The following is a 17,008-nucleotide window of genomic DNA, read 5'->3' as shown; positions in this document are numbered from 1 at the left end:
AAATGAACTATTATACAGCATACAACAAACCCTCCAGACTGATGGCTAGGATAATAAAACAACGTCAGGCGCCAACTAAAATTCCATTCCTAGTCAAGCAAGATGGAACGAATACTAAAATAACCCACCCTCAGGCCATAGCTGATGAATTTAGCGTATTCTACTCCAACCTATATAATTTAAATAAAGATGTCTCCACGCCTCAGCCAGATATTCGACAAATTAACAGCTTTCTGGAGGGGATTAGTCTTCCCACTGTCTCAGAAGACCAACTGAAAATATTAAACTCCCCTGTTTCCTGTTTGGAGGTTCAGGATACAATTAAGTCTTTAAAAGCACACAAGGCCCCGGGTCCAGATGGATTTTCTAATGAATACTATAAAGATTTTGCCCTGGACCTGGCGCCTTGTTTGACCGATACATTCAACAAAGCAATTTCTACAGGTAGCCTTCCAAAAGAAATGTTGAACGCAACTATAGTCACAATTCCTAAGCAAGGAAAAACTCCGAACTCACCCGCGAACTATCGGCCCATTTCACTGCTAAACAGTGATACAAAAATCTACTCAAAAATACTGGCCCAGCGCTTGTTAAAAATTCTCCCACAAATAGTGCACGGAGATCAAGTGGGATTTACGAAGGGAAGGCAGGCGTCGGATGGCACCAGGAGGGTCCTGAATCTCATGGCAGTGGCGGAGGCGGACCATACCCCAACTGTCTTATTGGCTTTAGATGCTGAAAAAGCCTTCGATAGGCTACATTGGGGGTTCGCCTTCGCCACACTAGAAAAGTTCGGCTTCAGGGGGAGTATTCTTGGGGCCATCCGGGCTCTATATAGCGCCCCCTCGGCAAGGGTCTTAGTAGACGGGATTACATCAAAACCTTTCCATATCACAAATGGCACCCGGCAGGGTTGCCCTCTATCACCCCTTCTGTTCACGCTTATTATGGAGCCCCTGGCAGAGGCGATTAGAACCAATGTAAGAATCAGGGGAATATCGGCGGGTATTAGACAACACAAAATAAGTCTTTTTGCGGACGACGTCCTGCTGCTACTCACAGATCCTATCACATCTTTAAGGGAAATCTACAAAACTATTCAAGAGTTTAGTAATGTTTCTTACTATAAACTAAATATAGACAAATCCCAAATTCTCTCTATCAACATGGACAACTCTCTAAAACTCAACATTCAAGAAGAGTTCCCCTTTAAGTGGGGAGGCAACGATATTCCATACCTCGGAATCAAGCTATGTAGTCCCCTAACCAACATGGTCCCAACAAACCTTTTGCCCTTGCTGGCCAACCTCCAAACAGAATTAGCGGCTCTAGCGAAAAAAGAACCTTCATGGATGGGAAGAGTTACACTCTATAAAATGCTAATTCTCCCCAAAATCTTATATATATTCCGCACAGTTACTCTCCCAATCCCTAGGATGGTGGTGGCAAAGCTCCAAAAACAACTCTCAAACTTCATATGGGGAGGCAAGAGACCAAGAGTTGCTGCATCCATCCTATTCCTTAATAGAAAACAAGGAGGCTTAGGTGTACCGAACCTGTGGTCATACCTTCATGCATCCAATATTAACCAATCAAGGCACTGGTTAAAAACAAAAATAGGCCCTAGCAGGCTTCAGATAGAGACCCAGATGAATGAGGGAAGGCCTATCCGCTCTCTTCTCTTGGCTTCCCTGTTGGCCTCACTCTCCTCTCCGGTGCTCCCACTATACAAACCCCAATCCATCTCCCCAATAATACAAGCTTCATTGGACTCATGGAAATGGCTAGCCCAAAACACTAACCGCCGTGAGGGGAAAAAAATGGAGAATATTCCCATCTCCACACTAGAATACCTTGTCCCTAACCTACATTTGGAGAGTTGGATTAAGAAAGGAATCACACACTTAGGCGACATATTAAAAAAAGACGGGTTGGTTCCGTTTCAATCTCTGGGCGCAAGATTTGATCTGCCCCCGGGTGAGACCTTCAAATATCTCCAAATAAGATCTTTACTGAATTCTATTAAAATAGAAAAAATAAAGGTGTCAGGGGACCTCCTGGATGTTTTGAACAACCCATGCCCGGTGTCTCGTTCCCAGGTCAGAGCCTGCTACGACAAACTCTCAGGAGACATGGGTGGAATAAAACGAGCACATGTCCTCAATTGGGAGAGGGATCTGGGGAGAAAATTCTCACCAGAGGAATGGCTGACTGCCTTCAAGTGGGCAAACAGTACATCTATCAATTCAAATATCTTGGAGGTCCATACCAAGGTTGTGACCAGATGGTACCTCACGCCGACAGCTTTGGCGAGAGCATTCACGGATTCTGATGATAGATGCTGGAGACAGTGTGGCCACAGGGGTAATATCCTACATATATTCTGGGGATGCCCAAAGCTCTCACTCTTCTGGGATGGGGTCTTCTCTCTTCTGAGAAGAATCTCGAAGGTGTCCATTCCCAGATCCCCTGAATTGGCCATTCTGTTACTGGATAACAAATATATCCCGCAACCTATGAAAAATTTAGCGGGCCATATCCTCCTGGCGGCCAAGCTCCTGATGTCAAGGAAGTGGAGAGCTGCTAATGTCCCCACCATCCCAGAATTAATACAGTCCCTAACCGACCACAATACGTATGAGAAATTATATGCCCTAAAAAAATGGAGAATTCGTAAAATACCAAAACAAATGGAACCCTTGGTTACAAATTCACTTGACCCTATAGCCGATGTTTGACTATTGAAATAACATTACCAAAGCAGTTCCCCATACCTTTCCCTACCCCCTCCGCCTTCCCTGCCCCCCCCTCTCTCCCTCCTCTTCCCCCTCCCTCCCCTTCCATGCCCTACTGCTATTTAATTGCATAGTATTGGTTAGACTCCACACAAAGAGTCATTTTCGCTTTTTTTTTTTTTTTTTTGTGTTTTCTTTTGTTTATTGAAAACAACTCTCTTCTATTGATGTACGCTAAATTCCATAAGCAAAGTATATTTGTATGTTTATTTCACATCCACCCTTCCTAAAGGGAGAATAAATCTAATAAGGAACTAATGGGGGGGGAAAGGGGAAGGGAAAGAAAAAAAAAAAAAAGGCGAAGGAAGAGGAAGAAAAAGGCGGAAACCATGGCTACAAATTTACTTGGCCTAATAGTGGTTGTTGATAAGTGACATAATAATGCCTTAGCATCCCTCCCCAACTTCCCCCCTCCTCCCCACCCCCACCTGCTCCCCCCCCCCCCCTCCCTCCATACCCTATTGTTATCTTATCGTTTATTACCGGTTTAAACTAAAAGATGTTATACATAACGACAAATGTAATTTTGTTCCTGGCAGAAACAATACTTACTTTACTGCATAATCAATATAATCTTCGTTCAAGTTAAAACTATGGACTATACAAAGACTCTAAACAAAGAGTAAGTTATATAATTCTTGTTTACTATAAACAGCTTGTTTCCATTGATATATGCAGACTTGTATAAGCAATGTATGTATGTTTTATATGTTTTATATGTACCCTTACAAAAAAAATCAATAAAGAACAAATTGAAAAAAAAAAAAAAAAAAAAAAGATACTGAATGTAAGGAGCCACAAGATTTCTCAGCAGCAAAAAGCAATTGTCAATTTAATGACCATTTTTTAACCTTCCATTTTTAATGTTACTTCCTGTGTACAAATGAAACACCATATACAAGGAAGTCTTTACGAAATGTACAGAAATTACATGTTCTACATCAGATTTTGAGGATACAAAGTCTGACATTAGCATTAAGTCTGGGATAACAAAATAAAGATCAGCTATTGCTCACTTAGTTTACCTTTGATCTAAAGCCTTTCACATGTTAATTTTGTGTGTATTTTTCAAATCTTTAACATTGTCAGAATGTTGGCTTGTACTTTTGTATAAGACTAAATAACATATTTTAAACTAATAGGAAAGGAACACAATCAGAAATGTATAGTGGTTTATTATTTTTGTCCTCAATTAAAGCCTCAGAAGTGCTTACAAATGTAGACTAGAAAGAGTAATGGGATGAACAAACAGCAACAGATGGAGACACTCATTTTTTACAACTGAAAGGAGTTGTCTGGTTTAAAAAAAAAACAGTATTATACTATATTTGGAGATTTTGCGTTAGTAGATGTGAAAGTATTATGATTATCTCTGTGTTACACTTGTTATTTAAGGGGCTAATACATCTTCATGCGAAGCTAGTGAACACATCGTGTCCTTGGGATCTGGGAGGTGTATGAGCTTTTCCTAAAGTACATTTATATTCATTATTACCAAATTGTTGTACTTCTTATCAAATAATGTGTTCAAGTATCATATTACGTATTATCAAACTTTTTATAATGAATTGTCCACTTATGATAGGTCTGTTATAGACTCATTTGTTCTAATTCCTATAATAAAACCTCTGGTGAATTAGCTTTTTCTTTGAGAAGGGCTATAGAACAACACCTGGTTGCTCCATGTTGTATTCTTTCCGGTGCACCGTACAGGCAATTGGGCATACCTGGCTGATGAGGTTTGATGCCCCTTGAGTATCACTTAAATTAAGGGATTACTCGACAGAGGGGTTCCACTGTTCAGGGTCCTTACTAGGCAGACAGAAAAGCTGCTGGAAACAGAATCTTTCTCTGGAAGACTTGTCCTGTCCTACATTGCATGGACAACCCAATGATTTGAATGGGAACTGTGTAATGCTTGATTTCCCCTATGATGGTGCTGCAGGGAAATTGATGACTTACTGCCAGGTTCCTCACATATAACTGGGGTTCCATCTCATCGACACCCTGTGATCTGCTTATTGTCAATGAACTCTCATAACAAGTAACAACCCCATTTAAAACTAAAATATAAAAAAATTCTTCTGATAGACAAGCATCTTCCATGCTAGCACAGTGAGAGAAATAGCAGCATTATAGCTCCTTATAGCGATCACTTACTTAATAACTAAAATATATATCATTCATTGTGCCTCACGGCTATTTGCAAACTGCTTGTCAGTTCCTTTAGATATGTAGTCCATTCCCAGCTTGAGATTTCACTTCACTGATGTTTCAAAAAGTCATAAGCTGTACAATGAGTACAGAATTCATCAGCTAAAACGGTGGGAAATGAGAGGGAGAGTAAAAATCTATAGATCTTACAAATATTGAACACACTATAACTAAAAGCAAACCCTTAGGGCAGCATGGTGTAAGAAGACATATCTGTAAAAAATAACAGAAAGCCAAAATACTTTTCCAACCTCTCCTCGGGTTGCAAGCATGCCGAAAATTATAAAGATAGTGATATATTTGAAACCTACTGAAGCAATACCTGAGGAGGATTCTAATTCTATGTTATAGCTTTTAGTTAGGTTGAAGTCTAACGTTTCAGATTTGTTGCAGAAATTTCTGTGACTGTCCCATTTATCTGACTGGGGATTGCAGGAATCCGTATGCTCAGCACTTAAACAACCATATTCAGATGCAAGGAGCTGATATTCAGTCACAGTAATTTCTACAAAAAATGTGCTGCATGTGAATATACCAGAAGTGCATGGATATTTTACAATGGGTTTCCAGAACTTACAATAGATATTCATAAATGCTACACAAAATAATTGATCTTTTCAGGGATTTTGCTATCTTCTAAAGTGATGGTATATTACTAAGATATGCAATCCCTTTCCGAATGGTGCATGTTTGACTGCTGGAGCCCCCACTAATCAGAAAATGATCCCAGCAGTGCTATAATTTGAAGGGTCAGAAAAAGAGTAGGGAACCTATTTCAATAGGATTCAACCAAACAACGATAGTTGTATAACGGGATATATTTATTTAATATATTACAAAAAATACATTGAAACATACAGAGTATTGAATGTTACGCGTTTCGGTGCTACTATGCCGCCTTTCTCAAGTAATCTGAAGGGTAGCCCCACAGCGAGTGACTGTGAGCATCTATGCACAAGGAAACGTATGAAAGGAAAACAGCTCTAAACAAATGGATCACGGAGGTTCCTGAAGTCGAAACCCATAAATAAGAAAGTGATAGAACATCCTTTTGATATGATATCATCTAATACGATGGGAAAACCCCTTTAAAATAATATGACCAAGGGCTTCAAAGGTGCTAACAGTTTTACGATATATCTGATTGACATGATAAATCCAATTCACTATAAATTATTTATTTACTATAATCAAATTCATCCATTTGTCATTAAACTTTTTGAGATTTTGCCGTGCTGCTACCATAATGCATTGTGCTGCTACCATTATAACTGAGTAAACATAATATAGTTGGTTTCATATAAAGCAATTGACTGTTGCTACCATAATGCATTATGATAAGTGAGTGAACATAATGTAGTTGGTTTCATATAAAACAATAGACTACACACAATGCATTGAGTTACAATTCAGAATACTCATTATATTACACTTTACCTGTCTATCTACACTGTACCCTCTAAGCTGTGCACTCTGGAAAGGAAAGCGTTAAAACAACATTTGAGGATTAACGATCCCACTAAGAGATCTACCTGTCTGTAGAGTTTCGAACTTTGTCTGTCATGTATCTGCCTATCTGTCTACAGCATCTGCTTTCTAAAATATCAAATATAATTGACAACAGTTGAATATATATTAGTATTTTTTTTCTGGGTATATAAATATAAATAATTGCAGGGATTTGGTTTTTTGTCTCAAGCCTCCAACGCTTTGCATTTTGAATGTCATTCGGACATGCTGTGAAATAACTAAATTACTTGTCCGGTATGCCACAGCGATTTGACCCACATCTATAAACCTTCTAGCACACTATGAGTCATTCAATACATGGCCATTAAATTAGCACACTGCTAGTCAAGACCAAATAGTAAATCTGTTTCTTCCTTACCTCTAGGGTCGCCATGGCTGAGAGATATGATGAAAAGCAGAACAATCAGTCTCCTCATTCTTACTGCTTTACTGCAACTGTGGTGACATACACATTCGGCAGCTTCACTTCGGATTTATATATTGTACACAGCTCAATATAGATGAATGATTAATTTTAAGGTTATAGCGAGGAGTAGTACAGCCCTTGACCTTTAGTTTTAGCATCAACAAGAGCAGTCTAGGAGAGGACAAACAGATACAGGTATTCTGTTGCCTAATTTTGCAATCAAAATCAATAATTAACTTTGTCTAAGGTAAACATTTTAATTTACTTTCTTATGTACATAATGAAAGGAAACTGAGACATTAAAGAACATGAATTCTGCATGAAACTGTTTTGCATGAAATTAAAGCTTCTGTTAAAATATAAATTACCATCTGTAAAAAAGTAGATAGTAAGTGTCTGGACCAAAATGGAAACTCTGTAATAAGGTTCCCCACCCTCTATAATATGCCACAATACTGGTGTCTTCTTATATGGCAGAGCATCATTTTGGCCTTCTTAGGCCCAATGTCCACATGCAGATCTGATTAGCAGAATCCATGCAGGTGATCCACGTGGAAGATCTGCAAATCAAGCCGCCCATAGGAATACATGGGCATCTGCAAATGCATTAAAGCATATGGATTTGTTTTGCGGCCCTTTAGGTCCGGAAAACAAATTGCAGCATGCTCCATTTTACAACGAATCCCGAACTAATGGCTTCCATTTAAGTCAATGGAAGCCCGCCCGTAGCTGACACTGCGGATGGGTCGTGAATACCACAGGAAAGCAGGAGTTAAAAAAAGAAAGGTACTGCACCAGCCAGAGCTTCCGCACACATCTACAGTGAAAAAGAAAGAAGATCCGGGTGGGACCCAGGAGACCTGCACTGGATCCAGACAGATATTTATGTCTCCTTGGCTGTGGGCAGGGTGGGATTCTGCTGTGGACACCCGCATACGTTATATGACCTGCCCATGGACATAAGGCCCTAGACATGGGGCTAAGCTACTTCTTCTGCACTCTCTATGCTTACCTGCAAGAACACAAAAGCACAGTCTATGGAATTACTTTAGAATAGAAACTATGAATTGTAAGAAGTCAAGTCATGTAGACACGAAGATCTCAGTATGAGTTGATGATTGTTCATCTTTATACTACATAATCTTAAATATTTTTCTACTATTGAAATAATTGTGATTATAGCAAAACACTTTGCAGTATTAGTAAATGCTACAGTTCTATCACAACTAGTAGGTAGTAATAATTTTTAGTAGGTTCAATATCTTACCAATAAGATACATTTTTAGCTTGTCTGAGATGACTTTAAGAAAGTATGACGCAATTAACAAGATCCATATATACTCTAACTGTAGAAACAGGTAAGTGATCATTAGAAAAAATACGACCATGGTCAAGTTTTAGTAACCAAAACTGAAAGAAAGTGCAATAAACACTATAGTGATAATAATTAATATTAGGCATATATTTTACTACTAAACTTAGTAGTTGTTAAAGTTACCTACAACCTCTTATTCAAATGTTACAATAAAGCAAATTTAATGCATCTAGTATTACTATATATTATATATCCCTTAAAGAAATACAAATTTTAAAAAATACAAAAACTAATTGAAAAATTGCTAAGTTCCTTGCTTCTATATCACATTAAAACCTGTAAACCATATAAACCAAATTATTCAATATGTGTCCCAGACGATCAGCTTTGATTAAAGTCCTGATCTTCACCTGTTTAGTGGCCAAATTATTCCTGCAAGTTTTCTACGGTTTCAAGAACATGCAGAAGTGTGAACAGGTTTTTCTTCTGTTATGCTTATCAATCATTTCTAATTTTACTGTTTCTTCGCATATAAATGTAATTAAGATGTGCTAAAAGTATTTTTAACAAAGGAAACAAAGAACTCAAATTCTAAAACTTTTAAGCCATGAGAATAGGAAATTATTTTCCATAAAACACAATAGAATATGTAGAATAAAGTAAAAACAATATGCAATAAATAGGAGAAGAAATTTCTATTCATCATAGCTCCAGTATATTGTGAAATATAAGGAACATAGGAGACTGCATAGAACTGTAATTGTACCTCAAGCAGCCTCATGTACCTATACCGTTACATAACCAGTTTAAAACTCATCCAGTATTGCTCATTATATCTAAATTTTGGCTTAATTTGCACAAAAAGATACTACAGTGCATTTGTAATGTACTTTACTGTATTTAAAGACTAATTGTGGTGTATAATCCACAGTATTTCACAAATCTGTCACATTTAAATATGAAAATATAAGTTATGAGATTTGTAATTACTGCACTGTGGCTCCATTTGCCTGAAAATAATTCAATCAAACATCTAACTACTCTGCTACAGTACCTCTAAGATCTCAAGGTTAAACATATCCTGAAATGTAGATTAATTAACCTTCTCAAATTTAGGACATTCCTCATCTCTTTTCTTAACTGAGGTATTTTTAAATAACTTAATAGTAACATTATCATATTCCTATACAGTAAAAAACATCAGGGCTGCAAAGTCTAACAAATTTCTTTTACAATCAAATGGATTGACGTGGTACTAGGGCAGAAGGCCATTGTCTTCTGATAGGATAATATTTGCTATGATGTATTTCACAGTTTTACAGAAAGATGAATAGAAGTTAAGTCGCATAAAGATAAAGAATTCTGTTAAAATATTTCCACTAAATCAGTTACTAAGCCCTATCCCTGCAAAGATACTCTTCAAAAATGAAAACAAAATAAAGGTTTAATTATTGAAAGCATTCAAAATATTTTTGTTCCAAAAGTTTTTTCGTTTCAGATATTGTATATCAAAACTTGACCTACAGATCTCCCCACCCTTTCCTCATCTCCAGTTTGGTTAAGAACTGCAGTTACTCACGAAACCAATGAAATATCAAAATATGCTAGCTAAACCCTTATATTTACAACAAAATCACTGGGTGGCCCAAATAGACACTCATAGAATAGACAACTCATGAGGGAATATCGAGAAATGATATTGATTTGGATAGTTCGTTAGCTCGTGATCAATTTACCCCAAATACAGCTCTTGACTAGGGAGCTGCACGCCCTGTTCAGCCATGGCTAGCAGATACAGCCATTACTGTAATCCCTAATATATTTATACACATACATACATACCGTGGAACAGGTTGCTAGAGGAGGTGATGCGTTCTCCTTCAATGTAAGTCTTCAAACAGAGGCTGGACAAACATCTGTCTGGGATGATTTAGTGAATCCTGCATTGAGCAGGGGGTTGGACCCAAAGACCCTGGAGGTCCTTTCCAACTCTACCAGTCTATATGTGCAATCTGTTCCCAGTAGCACAGAGTCAGCCACTCTCTACATAATGGTACTAACAAAATAGCTAGATTATAAGGAGGGCAAAAAGTGCAGGTGCCTAGGGGCATCCACTTCCCTGTCTCTTCAAGTGCTTCTTGAGCAATCCAAGCAGCAAATTGAAATGCTTTGCCATTGGGTTAAACAGGTGATTATGCAGCTTTTAACAAAATATATTCCTATTTGTTCAGATCCCTGATGCCCAATCTTTCCACATTGTTACCTAGAAGAAATTCAATACCTGAGCAGTTACAAGACACATCTAGTTCCATTTACCTCTGAGAGAACAAAAGGTTAAGCATGCTAAATTACTACATGATTTTGTTGATATCAGTAGGATCTGAAGTAAATATCTAATGCTTACATCCAGTTTAATGTAATATATAAAACTGTTAACGAAAGTGAGTGAGGAGACTTATAAGGCCATTCATGCTCATCTGGTTAATATGCAAATAAGGGAGAAGGAACCCTTAGGTTGCAGTGCAACCTATTGGAAGGCAGCATTCCTGCAAGTCAATGTTAGACTTTTTATACAAGTCTTGTAACAACCACTGGGAATTAAAAGCCAAGTCAGAATCCACACACAGACAGCTGTTTCGGAGTATTTGACCCTCATCAGTGTGCAGTAGGTTTCTGGCTTGGCCAGCGAGTGGCCTGTGACGTGGGTCTGAGCCTTATCCTGAATAAATCACTGTATCCTATTTAGCTTGCCCTTATGCATTGTTTGCTACTGTTTGGGCATCACTATTATAGAGCATGCACTTTCTACAAAATGGGGACAAAGATACATTTTTTTTACTGCAATGACAAAAATAATTACTTGACTACACCAATAAAGAGATTTTTATGTTGAGAACATTTCCTAAAAGACAGGTAAAGTGACCTTTAAGTTAGGAAAGAGACGTATTTGTAGCTTGTTGTTTACAGTTGTGATCTTTACCATGACTGCACACATACTAGTTTCTACAATGGCTTATGACAAACAGATGTCGTTTAATTATGCAACTCTTGTCATTTTGGCATTTACATCTCTAGAGCATAAGAACAATAATAAACAATTTTAGAATTGCAATCCAAGTGGAAAAGGATTTTAATGAGACATATGACTAGCCAGACATTAGTGCATTAATCTTGCTATAACATTCATTCTAGCACAGCAACAATTGGGACCAAAATGATTGTCAGGAGGAGCTAAATTGAAATTTCACTTCAACAAACTTGAAACCACTCAGGGTATCTCTTCAACACAGAATAATTATTGTTGCAAGAGCTTATCTGATGTTACTATAGAAAGATAAGGAGAATACAGCTAAAATGACTATGGGGAGATTTTTTAAAATGTTGCGAAATCTGGTTCACAGTTTACTGCTCTGTGCTGTTTTTTCTCAGCTGTTCTATTATTGGACATTCAGGTTCTATTGCTTTGTCATTTGGCAGTTATTGATGATGTCGAGAGGTACAGGATTTAAATCACTCATTGCATATTAGATTGTCGTGGCTTGTCCGTCACGATGACGTCATGGCATAGTGGCCATGATGCAGGAAAGGACCTGTAACCCTGCCACTATGCAGGATATAGGTTAAACATATTGTGTGGGGGGCTGCTGGCTGATATTTACCATGGATGCTGCATACTGGTATGCTATCTGTGAGTCATTCCTTCTGTGCTACCTATCATCAGGTGTGGAGGCCCTTATATTCTTACCCCTCCCTTCCTCCCTTGCTGTTAATTCAGTTCAGTTAAAGGTGTAGCTGGAGCAGGTTGGAAACTCTATTCTGGGCAAAAGCTTTACACTGTCAGTTAAGTGTCTGTTTTCTTTCCTTTTGATTTTTTTAGTCTTTACACAGTTGCTTTGCATTGTTTTTGCATCTCTCCAGGTCCCTTCATTCAGAGATAACCAGGTCTGAGGTGAAGATCGTGGGGCTGTCCTTACCGGGATGCCTATCTCGTTTTAGGCAGGGGCTCCCCATCTGCCCGAGTTGTAAGGGACAGGTTTCTCCATCTACTTTGCCTGGAGTGGTGTAGTCTATGTGTGCATTCCCTGTGGTGCACGTATGTCCTATCTTTGCAGGCACACGCCTGTAAAGCACGGACATGTGCACACACCATAGGGAAAGCATTGGTTCTAATAGAAGCATGCACAAAAACATGCTCGTGTGAAGCCACACTCAGGGAGCAGAATTGCTGTGGATTTGATGTGAGTCAGCACCCTAAATGGAACTCCTTGACTTCTATATAATTCTTCTAACCACTTCTAAAATTTTCTAAGACATTTTAAAGTATGTCAATAATATATGTGTTTTATGTTTTTTTTGCCCATCCTAAAACCTAAAATGCTTCTCTCACTGCACTATAATTTTGTGCCTTCTTATAACCTCTTTCCCAAAAATAAGGCCTACCCAGAAAATAAGCGCTGTCCTAATTTTCAGGGAGGCTTGAAATATAAGCCCTACCCTGAAAATAAACGCTAGTTACACTACATTTTAAAAAAAATTTACATTACCTAGCAGGCTCGGTCCAGGACCCTCCTGCTGCTCTCCAGAGGTTCGGCATGGTTCCTGCAGTCCTCGGCCGCTTATACAACATCACTTCCTGGTTACGGGATTAATAAATCTCACCTCCAGGAAGCAATGCAGTGCTGGATGAACTAATCAATGGCTTTGATTGGCCACAGCTCAGCAAATTCGTACATTCCCCCTCTACATTGCGATGGCTGTCTATTGGCTGAGCAACAGTGTAAGAACCAATCAATGCAGCGCTGGATAAACCAATCACACAATTTACACAGCTGAGGCATAAACAGATCATATAGTGTGAATGAGATTTGCCAGTATTAAACCAATAAAAAAGCATTACTTACGAGTGAGAGCAAAATTTGTTTAGATGTTTAATATAGTTGCTAATCTCTGAGAATACAATATCAGTGCTGATGGTGTATTATAGTACTTAAAAATTGCTATGGGGTCCTTTTGTTCTTAATATCTGTCTAGCTGACTAAGTATTTCTTGCAGAAATAATATGTAGTTAGTGAATAACAATGACAAATTCACAAATACATAGTTAATATTTAGCTATTTTATAGAATTGGGTATTACTAAATGTATAATTGCCGATAGCTTACCAATGTCCTACCCTATGCATATTCATATGTAGAAAATGCTTAATACAATTAATAAAATTCAGATCAGAAACTAATCCTATTTTGTCTGGTCTCTTGTGCACAAAATTAAGTTGTTTTAATTGAGGAGTGAACCATGCATTTTTTGGGTTCATGACTTAAATTAGAAAGCCGACTGAACACTTAATACATTTGGTGTATATTTCTCCAGCAGGGTGCAGGTTAAGACTGGCATATGAAATGCTGGTCTTAATAAACTCCCCTGTGTGTCTTGGCAAGGAGATGTGATTTATTTTGGCGCTATTAAGGGTCTGAACCACACCAAGATGAGCACTCCTAAACAAGGGTAGCTTTAAGTAAATGAATTTTAAAAGTAAAATTGCATATACAGTAGATAAGGATTAAAGTCATAGATTATTCAGAATTTTATTCCTTTTTGAAGGTTTAAGTAAGTGACCAGTCAGATGTAAGATTTTTGTCACGTCTGCTTCGTGCGTGCAATAACTGCAAACCAAAATGTAAACTTTCTGGCAATGTTCACACGACACTACCAGGAACCCCCTGCAGTACGAGGAAATAAGGAAGGAAACTTTCCCTAAGGGGAACAAGAGGGTGACAACCACTGCCTACTAGTGGATGACCCTGATAAGGGTGCATCCACCCTCGTGCCACTCACTAACCCTGATAAATGACAAAGGAATAACCACCATAAGAGTAAACCAAAACCTCCCAGAATAAATCTCAGTACTAAATCTCAGAAACGTATCTGAAGAGCCACTGAGAGAATCACGGACACCAGATCCAGAGATGTCCATACTTCACAGCAGAAGGAGACTGCACTGAAATTGACCAGCACAGAACCCAGGCCAGGAGGGAACTAAAAACTCTCCCTAATTGCCCCTAGGTAAAGAAGACCAAATGCACCGTCCAGCTCAAACTGACACAAGAGTTTCAATGAATTAATGTAGAAGAAAATAAAAATAACGGAGTTTTGCTTTATTCTAGTCAGTTATTTTAGTTAAAGTTTTCAGTGCACTATAATTGAAGTTATTGCTAAAATCATAAAATGTGATGGATCAAGTCATGCAATCCTACAATGTCTATATTTAATGCATTTTGGTCTTTCTAAAGGCCTCTGTGGTGTTTTGGCTGTGGGCCACTGTTGCTATAGTAAGCATGGGGCAGGGTAATTGAAACATGAAGAAATCTTGGCTAATCAATACCATGTGTTTGGAAATTGTTCAATCCCCTGGTGCCATGTCATAGAATACTGCTATGACACAGTTCTTTGTTATTCGGTGGCAGGATCAGTCCATGGCCCAATTCTTCAGAGGTCATATCACACATGATAACATTACCCCGTCATTAACAGGGTTATTAAACCATGGTGCATAGGGCTAGACTAAGGAGTCCAACATCAGTGATCCAGGGAACCAGAAGGAGCCATGAGAGGAGTTGGCAGGCAATGATGATGACAGAAAAAGGTGTTCATCATAGGAGGAGGACTAGATGAGCCCTGGAGGTCGAAAGCAGAAGTCATTAAAAGAACCTCCCACTAAACAATCCATAACCAATAAGGACATCATATTGGAAGGCCCACCTACTACCCAAAACCTCCAGTGGGTGACGGTGACAGTGGAGAGGACTCAAAAGAAGACTGCAGATTCCTGCAACTACAGAAGAGCTGAACTATAAGCCATAGTCTGTGTACTGACTATAGAAGGCTTGTGTGCAGGCTAACATTGTCATTGAAATTACACTGAGAAAAAAAGTCTGTCTATAGGCTGAAGACAGAGCATCTAGATAGAAAAGTCAAAAGACAGGGACCTCTGTGGTAGACAATTGGCGATAAGAATGGCAAACTTGAGGATTACAGTATACAATCCACAGGCTCAGTCAGTGGATTACAGTTGACTAAAGAAAAGGCCAGTCAGATAAGTAAATCTGCCTCAACTAAGTATTTGGATGTTGGCAGATCAGCTAAAGAGTTAAATTCAGCGAGAAACTGCTGATCAAGGTGCATATGTGTATATACAGTATAACTTAAATTGAAGTACCTTCAGGTCTCAAGTCTAGCGGAGCCTAATGTAATAAAAATTAGCTAGTGCTGATCCAAATACTAAATCTGTTGGGATTTCTTGTACTACACTGATAAATTGGTTCTATTATCTTGCCTTGAAGAAAATGTGCTGATATTGTCTAATTTGAAATTATCTTTGAATTCTTGTAAGATTTTAAATAGTGTTTAAAGGGAGTTTGTAAGGTCCCTTATGTTACGTGGCTGTGGGCAGCAGAATATACCGTAGTCATAGATAGTCTGGTTTCAGTGGTCACTTATGCCAGTCCATTGCTGGAGAAGAGGCCAATGCCATTCACTGGTATTCATGTTTTCATGCTCCCCACTATGTGAGCCGTAAGGCACCTTCACACTGACGAGAAAATCATCTGGTTTTAGCGCGATGCGAGAGGTTGTAGAAACGCAGAATTGATTTTCAATGGTTTCCTTCACATTTGCAATGTTTTCACTCATGTGATGACAAAAACATCGCGGCCTATTTTTTCTTTCTGTTATATGCAATTTTTTTTTATCTTCTGGGTTTCCCTATGGAGCCTCATTTTTCTCATATCACAAAGCACAAACTTGCGATTTTGTTTCAATCATTTTTTATTAATCATTTTCAATAAACATTAAAACAATATTACACTATTGTGATCTGCAGTTGCTATTCAGTCTTAGCGTGGCCACGCTAATTATCCATAACATATTTCGCAGTCTTTTGCAGAATACACACTTTTCTTAAAATAGAAAAAAACAAACGGGGAAAAATAAAAAAACAAAGGGAGAAGAAAGTACAACAATATGATGCATTAGTTGGAAAAGGCATGTGTCTAGCTAGGAGGGTGGGAGGTGGCGAGGAAGGTTGGGGTAGGAAGGTGGAAGGGAGGAGGGTGATTTTGTTTGTGGGCTTCTGGGGACCCCTAAGGATCCAGGGTACCTGTATTTAACCAGTTTTCAAAGGGTTTTGATGCTCTCATGGCGATCCACGGGCTCCAAAGATCACAGGACCTTTTGCGGTCCTTCTCTTCCTCTACTCCCTCTATTTCGTACCTCATAAGTGTATTGAGTTTTTCAGTCCACATGGTCTTTGTGGGGTGGGCCGTGGTGCGCCATAAGCCCGGGACAGACATCCTAACCGCCAGGACCACCAATCTCAAGAGCCCTGACTTGATCCTTGCCATGGACCCTGGGAGCATTAGTAGTAGGGCCATTTTTGCTGTAAGGGACACCGTCGATCTGGTCATGTTGTTGTAGAGAAGTTCTACGTTTTTCCATAGTTCAGCTACTGGGGGGCAATCCCACCAGATGTGAAGCATTGTTCCTATGCTACTCTGGCATCTCCAGCATGTAGCAGGGACCTGGGCGTCCATTTGATGCAGTCTCAACGGTGTCCTATACCAGCGTGATAGGATTTTAAAGTTTTGTTCTTGTATTCTTCCAAATTTGGAACTCTTGTGGCACATAAGGAAAGCCCTCTTCCAGTCAGCACTGGTGAACGTTACTCCCATTTCCCTTTCCCACTGTGCCACG

The 17,008-nt window shown here is 38.8% G+C and overlaps 1 protein-coding gene across 3 annotated transcripts in view; it reads right to left on the bottom strand.

Annotated features, from left to right (window-relative positions):
• Positions 1-6,974, bottom strand: part of GC (GC vitamin D binding protein) — a 259,845-nt gene extending 252,871 nt beyond the window's left edge. For all 3 annotated transcript variants that reach the window (XM_066574902.1, XM_066574899.1, XM_066574901.1), the window contains exon 1: positions 6,898-6,974. In XM_066574902.1, coding sequence (XP_066430999.1) covers positions 6,898-6,955 — 58 coding nt within the window. In that variant the 5' untranslated portion in view covers positions 6,956-6,974. The remainder of the gene's footprint in view (positions 1-6,897) is intronic.
• Positions 6,975-17,008: the final 10,034 nt, after the last annotated feature.

Source organism: Eleutherodactylus coqui, chromosome 7 (assembly GCF_035609145.1).
Source record: "Eleutherodactylus coqui strain aEleCoq1 chromosome 7, aEleCoq1.hap1, whole genome shotgun sequence".
In the NCBI taxonomy this organism is placed as follows: domain Eukaryota; kingdom Metazoa; phylum Chordata; class Amphibia; order Anura; family Eleutherodactylidae; genus Eleutherodactylus; species Eleutherodactylus coqui.
Note: the sequence above shows the minus strand (reverse complement) of the source record. Positions and strands in the feature narration are given on the sequence as shown.